At 36.7% G+C, this 12,342-nt stretch overlaps 1 protein-coding gene across 1 annotated transcript; it reads left to right on the top strand.

Annotated features, from left to right (window-relative positions):
* The first annotated feature begins 1,270 nt into the window (after positions 1–1,270).
* bloc1s5 (biogenesis of lysosomal organelles complex-1, subunit 5, muted) lies at positions 1,271–11,411 on the top strand. Its single transcript, XM_081352973.1, has 5 exons — positions 1,271–1,518; positions 2,195–2,277; positions 2,424–2,553; positions 6,431–6,489; positions 9,794–11,411. Exons 1-5 carry the CDS (start codon positions 1,497–1,499, stop codon positions 9,965–9,967), a joined length of 468 nt encoding a protein of 155 aa, XP_081209099.1. The 5' UTR covers positions 1,271–1,496; the 3' UTR covers positions 9,968–11,411.
* Positions 11,412–12,342: the final 931 nt, after the last annotated feature.

Genomic DNA, 12,342 nt, shown 5'->3' with positions numbered 1-12,342 from the left:
AAATAGGTTGCAGTGATAATATTCTTTACTTTTTCTGAGTTAATGCAAGCACACTATACAGGCTCAAAGAACTGTATCACATTGAACATTTGATTTGCAGATTGAATGAATAACGGTATATTCAGCACTCACTTATATGGACACACAGCTGCTAAATTGAACAAACTACAGTCTGTTATTGAAACAACTGAATAACACCAGCACCCAGGTGATCCATAAAAATGATACTGGGCTTGACCAGGATGGAATTTACGGCTGGGCTGCTACTGCAAAATCACTTGTATCCAAGGAGAGACATAAGGATACCTGGAAAAAGTAATATGTTCTGATGAATGATCCCACACCCTGTTTTGTAAGGCAGAAAGCAGTCCAGACTGATTGATCACAGGCCAGTCCTGCAGGGAGAAATCAGATACTTCATCAGGGAACTGGAGGAAGGCCTGCTTTTATTATATAACCTTTTATTCTGACACTTGCTGTTAAAATGAATAAATAAAATGCTGTCGTGAAGTTTATGGCTGCATCAGAATCCCCATACTTTCAGAGTAGGCCTATGTATTAAATTCAGTGAACTTCTCAACTTGTGTGCCTTCTGTCAAACCATAATGTCTGTTGGCAACTGTTACGTAGGCCTACATTAACAAAACTTTAAAGGGCATTCCTTCTCAGGTGTTTAAAATCTGTCAGGACAAGTTTTATTTCTTCAAACCAAATGGTATTGTTCTATAAGACAAAAAGCTTATCTGAATGAAATGATGCAGTTACAAATAACTGAATGTCAAATGTTCTTTACATTTTTAAACTTTGCTTAAGAATACTTAGCATAAGAATAAAGCTAGCTTAAAAAAATAAAAAGTTATCAATAATAAACAACCACCACTGCAGACGCGCTGCAGGGGGCAGCAGAGAGACTGGATCTTGGTAATATTGGGAACCTCAGTGGTAGAAATGTAGGAATATACAGAATAGTCTAATTCAATTATACAGCCACTACTAGTAATACTGGCATTAATTAATTAACAATTCATATTATACATAGTATATTTAAAAATAAATATTAAATGAAAATAATTTACTCACCCTCATGTTGTTGTTGTTGTTTTACATACAATAAAGTGAATAAGGTTCAGTGTTGTTTGTCCTCGGTTTAGAAGGAGTCTAAATTTCATTTAACTTCAAACAGGGCTGTTGCTGCCTGTGAAGTTTTAAGTAACTTTGTCCTGTTGGGACTTTTGTTTTATAAAGACACTCTTATTTTGAAGTTCACTTTAGGGCTTTTATTTTGCAGTTATTTCCTGTTATTAATTGCACGTGACTTTTTGAAGTACGTGAAAACCTATTTTTTACAGTCTATGGTGAAAACCCACTTTTGTCTGTAACATTCTGCAAAGAAACATTTCACTTATTTACATTCCCCAGTCATCAGAGTTTGTGGATTGAAAACATTTTGACTGAATAATAAATATCATCGTGTAAGGCTGTCAGATCATCTCTTGATGATGGAGAAGATAGTTAAGGGTGAGTTATGTTGTTGATAATGTGCAGTATTATGCATTTTAAACATTTTTATTTGCAGTCAATATAAAGCGATTCGAGATTCAAATGTGTATTGATATTTACACTAGCATATCAGCACTTGTGCATTGCTGTGAATCAAATTATATTGAGCTTCCTATATAGACCTCTAACGTTACTTAGCTCGTTCGAGTGAAGTTACTAAACAATTACACTAAATTGAGCTGAATAATGACACTCGTATACATTTATATAAATATGATTGGCAAAAATGCTGCATCAAAATGCACAAAAATATGTAGGATTTTTTTTCCCATGGGTTTATTATTTATTATACTATTTATCCTTAATTATAATAATTCATTTTTAGATTAGTTATAATATAATTCAAATATTAATCGTAATGCATAATTATAATGATCACACATGTTTAATCTTTATGAAATCCAGTAATGTTTATTAATGCTATTAACTAGAAGTAATGTCATTTTTAAAGCATTAAAGACACATTAGTCATAATGTATCTAACATATCTAATAGTTTTTACTATCACCTAACATAAAATCATCAAATAATTCAATGAATATAGTTTAAAACACATTAGATGTCTTTTTTAATTTGCTACTCTTTTTTTAAATTGTGATATTTATTTAATGTCACAGTATTTGTTTGGTCACAGATGTTGGTGATATTCAGTCCAGACTGATTGATCACAGGCCGGTCCTGCAAGGTGAAATCAGATACTTCATCAGGGAGTTTGAGGCAGGCCTGGTTACATTACATTTTAATATCTTTTATTCTGATACTTCCTTTTAAAATGAATCAGTAAAACATATGGATGCTTCCAAATGATCTGTGATGTACTGACAACAACCGAATTTACACTACAAATGTTTGTTTTTCCTCAGGAGAAGCGTGCTTTCAGAGAATGTCGTCTACTTGAAAAGCTGAATAAGATGACGTCGGACATTAATGAGCATGATCTGCCGCGGTGCACTGAGAACATGCATGACAAACTGTGTGACGCTCTCACACGACGTAAGTTTCATTATGTATTATAATAAAGAGTGTGATGAAGTGTCAGACAGAACAGGAAGAGAAAAGGGCCACTGTGTTTGTGTAATAATCTACAGTGGTTGGACAATGAAATTGAAACACCTGTGGCCTGTTGCACGAAGCTAGCTGAACAAACTCTGAGTTTAAAGGAACACTCCACCGTTTTTTCATATTAAACTATGTTATTCCCTTAACTAAGACGAGTTGATACATACCTCTCTCGTCTCTCGCTCTGGCGCGGCGACACTTTGATAGCACGCCACTTAGCTTAGCCCAGTTCATTCATTAGGGACCAAACAGAGATGAAGCTAGAAGCGACCAAACACCTCCATGTTTTCCCTATTTGAATACAGTTACACGAGTAGTTACACGACCAAGTATGGTGACACAAAATAAAACGTGGCGCTTTTCTAAGCAGGTAAAAAGGATAACTATAATGTATGGCGGAATAGCACTTGGGAACACTTCGACTCGGCACAGTAAAAAGTCACGTTGATTCTAATGACAGAAGTGAGGGGGAGAGGATTTTTCAGGAGTGATGATATTACTGCGCCGAGTCGAAGTGCTCCCAAGTGCTATTCCGCCATACATTATAGTTATCCTTTTTACCCGCTTAGAAAAGCGCCATGTTTTATTTTGTGTCACTATACTTGGTCGTGTAACTACTCGTGTAACGGTATTTAAATAGGGAAAACGTGGAGGTGTTTGGTCGCTTCTAACTTCATCTCTGTTTGGATCTTAATGAATGAACTGGGCTAAGCTAAGTGCTATCAAAGTGTCGCCACGCACCAGAGCGATTGAGTGCACGCACTGAGATGAGAGAGGTATGTATCAACTCGTCTTAGTTAAGGGAATAACATAGTTTAATATGAAAAAACGGTGGAGTGTTCCTTTAAAAATTGTTTTAGAGTTGACAAATCCAGATAAATCCAACCTGGTTTAGATCAGGTTCGGCGGTCTCACAAAGCTCGGTATAAACGTTCTCTGTCAACTCAGGTTTGATCCAGGGAGGGTTCGCGATTAACTTTGAAGCATGTGCACCTGAAAGTGTGACAAGTGCGGCAAACAGCCAATCACACGGAACATTCTAGAACCTCTCGTGAGAGAGACGGTGCAATTCACTTCTCTGCTGAAGATTAAGAGATCATTTTGAAAATTATCATGAAATTAAATGCATTTACAAGGCAGGAATAAGCACTGCTGCTGCAGCGAATGTTTGAGATGGCAGCTGAAAGAAAATATCAGACTATATCAATGCATGTGAATCAAAGAAATAGGCCTAATTATAGGTTCACAAAGAGCTCAAATGAATCCACGTTTAAAAGCATTATATATACACTCACAACTGTTCAATTTCTCATTAATGCAATTATCTAATCAACCAATCACATGGCAGTTGCTTCAATGCATTTAGGGGTGTGGTCCTTGGTCAAGACAATCTCCTGAACTCCAAACTGAATGTCAGAATGGGAAAGAAAGGTGATTTAAGCAATTTTGAGTGTGGCATGGTTGTTGGTGCCAGACGGGCCGGTCTGAGTATTTCACAATCTGCTCAGTTACTGGGATTTTCACGCACAAACATTTATAGGGTTTACAAAGAATGGTGTGAAAAGGGAAAAACATCCAGTATGCGGCAGTCCTGTGGGCGAAAATGCCTTGTTGATGCTAGAGGTCAGAGGAGAATGGGCCGACTGATTCAAGCTGATTGAAGAGCAACTTTGACTGAAATAACCACTCGTTACAACCGAGGTATGCAGCAAAGCATTTGTGAAGCCACAACACGCACAACCTTGAGGCGGATGGGCTACAACAGCAGAAGACCCCACCGGGTACCACTCATCTCCACTACAAATAGGAAAAAAAGGCTACAATTTGCACGAGCTCACCAAAATTGGACAGTTGAAGACTGGAAAAATGTTGCCTGGTCTGATTAATCGCGATTTCCGTTGAGACATTCAGATGGTAGAGTCAGAATTTGGCGTAAACAGAATGAGAACATGGATCCATCATGCCTTGTTACCACTGTGCAGGCTGGTGGTGGTGGTATAATGGTGTAGGGGATGTTTTCTTGGCACACTTTAGGCCCCTTAGTGCCAATTGGGCATCGTTTAAATGCCACGGCCTACCTGAGCATTGTTTCTGACCATGTCATCCCTTTATGACCACCATGTACCCATCCTCTGATGACTACTTCCAGCAGAATAATGCACCATGTCACAAAGCTCGAATCATTTCAAATTGGTTTCTTGAACATGACAATGAGTTCACTGTACTAAAATGGCCCCCACAGTCACCAGATCTCAACCCAATAGAGCATCTTTGGGATGTGGTGGAACGGGAGCTTCGTGCCCTGGATGTGCATCCCACAAATCTCCATCAACTGCAAGATGCTATCCTATCAATATGGGCCAACATTTCTAAAGAATGCTTTCAGCACCTTGTTGAATCAATGCCACGTAGAATTAAGGCAGTTCTGAAGGCGAAAGGGGGTCAAACACAGTATTAGTATGGTGTTCCTTTAGGTGAGTGTAAATGCATGTATTATAGTTATATTAATTTAAAAGCAAAGTTTATTATTATTTGTCAATTAATAGGCTGTAATAATTATATGAATATATTATATTAACTTTAAAGTAATATTAATTCATATAATACAAATATTATAAATAATTAGCAGCAAAAGATGAGAAATTTGGTCTTAAAGTTTTTTCCACTTTAAACTGCTTTAATTTGGAGCGAGAGATACAGGGGACTGGCTTTATTGCATCTGATACATGTCATTGCACTGATTGGTCCAGTTTGGGTTTGCGATCTCTAACCCAGAATAAAACCTGCTCCAGAGCAGGTTAGCCATGTAGCGTAAGTTACCATGGCGACGAAACTCGCTAAAAACCAATCCACCTTCTTGAGCCCGAAAAAACAGAGTTTGCTCAAACTAATCTTGAACTTCCCTGGGTTGCAACCGAAACCAGCTTTGTGCAACAGGCCACTGGTCTTAGACCACAATCATTTATTAGCATGGTGTAGGACCTCCTTTTGCAGCCAATACAGCACAAGTTCATCTTAGGAATGACAGATACAAGTCCTGCACTGTGGCCAGTTTTCCGTTTTCTGAATTGCTCCTCCAAAATTCCCCTAAGTAGCCTAAAAATATTTAGATCTGGTGACTGTGCAGGCCATAGGAGATGTTGAACTTCACTTTCATGTTCATCATGTTCATCAAACCATTCTGTCTCCAGTCTTGCTGTGTGTATTGGTGCATCTTGATACACGGCCTCACCTTCAGGCCAGGGTACAATGTTTGAACCATTAGGTGGACATGGCCCTCCAGAATGGTTTGTTAGTCCTTGGCACATCAAGCACAGTTGAGAATGCCATGATATTGCAGCCCAATTGTACCCGGACATCCATTTCATACGGCTTCAGACGGCATCTACAGTTACTCCTGTTGGATGTGGTTTGTCCTTCCTGGAGGTATACCGACATTATCCTGGATACCGTGGCTTTTTTGATACACCATAAATACTTGCTGTCCTAGACACAGATGAGCCAGCGGGACACGCACCAGCAATTTGTCCTCTTTCGAACTCTGATATGTATCCCATTATGTTGTGTGGATTGCAATATTTTATGTACAGCTGTGCTATTGCTGTCAACCTTCACCCTCTGCACTTACTGATGGAATGTAAAATCAGTGAAGACTGAAACCTCCAACACTATATTGGCCTGTGTTTCAGTTTTATTGTCAACCCCTGTATCTGTCTGTCTCCCTGTCTGAGAGAATTTGTTTTTGTTAAAATAATTTGTGTATTTATGGGAATAATTGACATTGTGTTGACGTGTGCTTTTCTATTTGCAGTTGAAGCAGCAAATCATATGGCGCAGAGGATCCAGCAGAGGGAGCTAGAGGCTGAAGAGGTACATGAGGAAAATAGAAATGCATCATTAAATAGGGCACAATCTAAACTTTGCATAAAGGTATATCTCCTAATTAGCTTTAGTGTTAATTGTTCCTTGAGTAAAGCAACATAAACATCCTCTTTATGTATCTCTCCTCGGCGTAAGCAAAAGCAAAGAGCAAAAAACTCTTTACCACAATTGTAACCCAGTGCAATCTAAACTGTTCTAAAACCTAATGTAACTGAACACCACCAAGTCTCCTGCTTTTTTTAAAATAATAATAATAATAATTTTAACATTTTTACTCTCTTAATCTATGTGGTCTTTGTAATATATAATCTTTTTTACTTTGTATTAAACTTTTTGTCTTTGGAAAAATAAATATTTTTGATGATGATTATAAAATTAAAATGTAAGGTTTGAACCAAAACATAAATAAAATCAGTGTAGATTGCACATTTTAGAAAATTACATTAAATCAAAAGTAAAATAAATAATAGGAGGGAAACACAATTTTGTTGATCGCAAATTAATAACAAAATCCACAAACTGGATTCTGTTACGTGCAGGGCAGACAAGGAAGAGAAGAAGAGGTTGATGTAGTTTATTCAACAAAACAAAGAAGATAATCCAAAACCAGAAACATAGGACAAATAACACAGCTAAGCAACAACATAGAGAATACAACGAAAATAGGAAAAGGTCTATATGAGGAGGACGAGTCCTTTGTGGTCTTAATAAAAAAAAAAAAAAATGCAATTAATTTTACACTCCTATAACCAGCTTTATTTATTAGAAAATAATCTATTGCCAATTTTTTTTTATTGGACAACATGTATAAAGAATCAAAATGCATGTGCCATGGATAAATAAAGTAGAATAGCCTTTGCACGGACAGATTGTAATTAAACCATATTGTTGATGAAAAGTAAAACTAGTTATTATCAATAATGCATTAATGTTTTTTAAAAAGAAACATCTTAAATGAATATAACTGAGCTGAAGAGCTGAATAAACACCGGTTAATTGAAGTACTTTGTTAGCAAGTTAATTAACTCAACGTAACATATCCTATATCAGATTAACCACATATGTATGCAACATAAACACAATATTACAACTTCTGTCTGCACATAAAGACGCAAATGCACAAGAAGTTACGTGCTTGTCAGAATGTGTAACTCCTTTTGAGGATGCGCTCTTTCCGTAATAACAACGTGCTGAAACACGGCAACTAAACCAAAATAATTTCAAACTTTTTATTACAATAGTGTTCTCTTTATAATGTAATGTATATCAGTCCAAATCATACAGTAGTTATTAATGTTGTACATTGCGTGAGCTGAAGCTAAAGCCGGTAAATTGAAGCGCTTTACTACCACGTTAATTAACTTAACCAAAGCAAATACACTAAATAAACATAACTTAAAATTGTACAAAAGGCTGTGAATGTACATGCGAACTTGACTGTGCTAGTCATAAAGGTGTAACTTGTGGCGTAACAACGCGCTAAAACACAGGCGCACAGTTCACAAAATTATTTTACAGTAGTCTAAGTCTTCTCATTATAATCTATATGAGAGACTTGCGCTGCACATGTTGGACTTAACTATATTTTTATTTTCATGATTACAATCATGTTTCAAGCAATTCATAATGGCGAACAGTGCACATCTGAAGTATCTCAGCTGGAGGAAATAATCATTTATTTATCGGCTTTAAGACACTCACCTAAAGGATTATTAGGAACACCATACTAATACTGTGTTTGACCCCCTTTCGCCTTCAGAACTGCCTTAATTCTACGTGGCATTGATTCAACAAAGTGCTGAAAGCATTCTTTAGAAATGTTGGCCCATATTGATAGGATAGCATCTTGCAGTTGATGGAGATTTGTGGGATGCACATCCAGGGCACGAAGCTCCCGTTCCACCACATCCCAAAGATGCTCTATTGGGTTGAGATCTGGTGACTGTGGGGGCCATTTTAGTACAGTGAACTCATTGTCATGTTCAAGAAACCAATTTGAAATGATTCGAGCTTTGTGACATGGTGCATTATCCTGCTGGAAGTAGCCATCAGAGGATGGGTACATGGTGGTCATAAAGGGATGGACATGGTCAGAAACAATGCTCAGGTAGGCCAGGGCATTTAAACGATGCCCGATTGGCACTAAGGGGCCTAAAGTGTGCCAAGAAAACATCCCCCACACCATTACACCACCACCACCAGCCTGCACAGTGGTAACAAGGCATGATGGATCCATGTTCTCATTCTGTTTACGCCAAATTCTGACTCTACCATCTGAATGTCTCAACAGAAATCGAGACTCATCAGACCAGGCAACATTTTTCCAATCTTCAACAGTCCAATTTTGGTGAGCTCGTGCAAATTGTAGCCTCTTTTTCCTATTTGTAGTGGAGATGAGTGGTACCCGGTGGGGTCTTCTGCTGTTGTAGCCCATCCGCCTCAAGGTTGTGCATGTTGTGGCTTCACAAATGCTTTGCTGCATACCTCGGTTGTAACGAGTGGTTATTTCAGTCAAAGTTGCTCTTCTATCAGCTTGAATCAGTCGGCCCATTCTCCTCTGACCTCTAGCATCAACAAGGCATTTTCGCCCACAGGACTGCCGCATACTGGATGTTTTCCCCTTTTCACACCATTCTTTGTAAACCCTAGAAATGGTTGTGCGTGAAAATCACAGTAACTGAGCAGATTGTGAAATACTCAGACCGGCCCGTCTGGCACCAACAACCATGCCATGCTCAAAATTGCTTAAATCACCTTTCTTTCCCATTCTGACATTCAGTTTGGAGTTCAGGAGATTGTCTTGACCAGGACCACACCCCTAAATGCATTGAAGCAACTGCCATGTGATTGGTTGATTAGATATTCGATGCATTAATGAGAAATTGAACAGGTGTTCCTAATAATCCTTTAGGTGAGTGTATATAGGCCTAATACTCTTATGGGGCAGATAACGATATGACAACAAATGAGAAGCGGGAATAAAGGGCACAGGTACAGAAACACAGGGACACAATGAAAAAATAACTAAAAGTCCATAAAACAGAACATAAACTGAATTAAACATTTGGGTGAGGTCATATGACAGCAGTATAGCAGTCTACAGATTTAAATATTTATCTTTGTCTGAAGTATTAAACATGGAAGGCATTGCACATAGTGTAGTATGCAGTAGCTATATTGCAAACATAGCGACTATATTTGTAATGGTCAATTGCAAACAAATTCTTGTGACAGCTGATTATAAGTAACTGGCATAAGTAACTTGTGTTGATGTGTGTGTGTGCGTGATCAGAGCACACATCTTCAGTTGTGTGTGGAGAGGCGGAAGCAGGACTGGGAGGAGTTCCTGAAGGAGCAGTCTCGTCTGAAGGAGGAGGTGGACGAGGAGCACGCTAAAGCTGTGGGCCGACTCAGTGCTCAATATGATGAAATGAAGAAAGACCTGGCCAAGTACAGCAGCTTCTGAACCTCAACCTGTGTGTGACTGTTAATGTACTCATGTGTTTTTACTGATGACATGCCAGTGTAGTCCAATTATTTCCTTTTTCCATTTTGTTGATGCTGTTGATGATGACATTAAATAAATATTTTATACAAAAATGAAAACTCTGTCATCATCTACTCACTCTCATGTCGTTGCAACCTTTGTGTAAATACTCTTCAACTTACTTTTAGAAAGAGTTCTTGTGACAGATGTACTTTAAAAGAATATACTTATGTGCAAACTGAATGTATCCACTTATCCACTTTTTTGACCCACTTAAAGTAGGATTTAAGCTAATCATTGTATATAATTTCATAATTACTTCTATTGTCTTTGAAATATGCTTGCACTGCAGAATGTACTGAGAAGCATTTATGGTAAACTAAATTTTACTTGAATGTAATGTATTTAAATGTATTCGTAATTGAAGAGTTCAGATGCAAAAGCCTCTAAGTGCCATCTGAAATTTCCTGCTTGAATGATCATTTCTATCAAGCTTGTATGTTTATGTTCAGTTATTTCACTTTAATGGCAATGAAAATGACCTATTAATTGTCATTAAAGTGAAATTACTGAACTTAAATATGCGAGCTTGATAAAAATACTCATTTTAGAAGAAAATTTTAGATGGCACTTTACATTTGAAGTCTTCAATTACACATTTGTAATGAAGGTGCAATTTAATACATTTAAAATATATTAACTTTATATGTACCTTTAAATATAACAATAAAAAGCTAAAATCATAATCATGTACTTTACATGTGTTGTAGTATTTTAGTCAACACATCAAAATAAGTGTCTTTTTAAACAGAGATGTAAATACTTTTACGTGTATATCTTTTAATTTGACATTATTACAAAGTTCACTTTTTTAAAAGTGTATCTATGTGTTTAAAGAAATGGTCATGAAAGTACTCTCTTTAAATAAGTGGACTTTTATACAGTATGTTTTTTTAAGTACTGTAGGCCTACATACTATTAATATTTGAAGTACACTACAAGTTCTGGAAAAGGTGTACACTGAATTACATCTCTTTTTCACAGGGAAAAAAAAAATTTCTGTAAAAAACAAAATGACAATATGTGACGAACATACAGCTCAACAATATAAGCTGAATATGCAGGATGGAGAATGGGATGAGATTTGAGAGTTGCTGGGCAGAGGAAGGTTTTTACTGAAAAATATCTTAAAATTCTCCTTGTATTCAATAGGAAAAAGAAAATCATATTGGCTTGGAATGACATAAAAGTATATTACTTCGTAACATTCCTTTTGGGCTGAATTTTTCCTTTACAGCCATGTTGATTTTACAGAAGGTTTTCATCTTGTATTAGGCTATATTTACTTATATTTAATATGTTTCTGCATTAAAGCTTGTGAAATCATATTCAGGTTAAAATTAAACTGCAAATTTTAAACTGCAAATTTGAGTTCAATATGTGTCTTACTTTCGAGGGATCATTCAGTCCATATACAAATCTCCATCATGGCACACATGTGCCTCTCAAATCCGTTAAGTTTACATCTAATCATAGGCATTTTCACATCAGTCAGGAACTGTAAGAACCTTGTCATATGACAGTTTTTTTCTGACAGATGTGTTTGTATAAAATCTCCTGCATTAAACATGTCGGAATGTGTTTAAGCCATCTGTGCACCTGCTTTAGATTGAGCCCTTGGCCAGATATCTGTCCTTTCTCCTCACATGTCCCTGTGTTTTCCACACAATAGTAAAGGTCAGACGGCACATTTAATTAATCGGAGCTGCCTTTGACATGGGTGGAGCATTTGGACTGTCAGTTCTTCACAAGCTATAGCTACAGTATGTCCCGAGCATTTACACACCGCTAATGTTTGCGCAACAAATCTGTTTATTGATCGTCCAGATGTTTTTCTGGGTGGACGTATATGGGGCGCCGTTTGTAAAGCGGCTCTCGCTGAAAATAACAGCAACATTTTGTCACATTTAGCTTCAAACAATGTTTAAAAAAATGGTATGAATTTTTGACGGTCACTTTTTACCACATTTACAACAATATTTGTCAACTTAGAGATATTTTAAATAGTTAAATCTAAATATTAAATGTTACACCTAAATGTTAAATGTTAAATCTAAATGCTAAATCTAAATGTTAAATATAAATGTTAAATATAAATCTAAATCTAAATGTTAAATATAAATCTAAATGTTAAATCTAAATGTTAAATCTAAATCTAAATGTTAAATCTAAATGTTAAATCTAAATGTTAAATCTAAATCTAAATGTTGAATCTAAATGTTTGGGGTGAAACTAAATATTTAACTAATATGCAAATTAAAAATGCCGGTAACAGGAAGTGCCAAAATAAAAGC

Source organism: Scardinius erythrophthalmus (assembly GCF_964197995.2).
Source record: "Scardinius erythrophthalmus genome assembly, chromosome: 22".
Lineage (NCBI taxonomy): Eukaryota > Metazoa > Chordata > Actinopteri > Cypriniformes > Leuciscidae > Scardinius > Scardinius erythrophthalmus.
The sequence above is the reverse complement of the archived record's forward strand: the minus strand, read 5'-3'. Positions and strand labels throughout refer to the sequence as shown.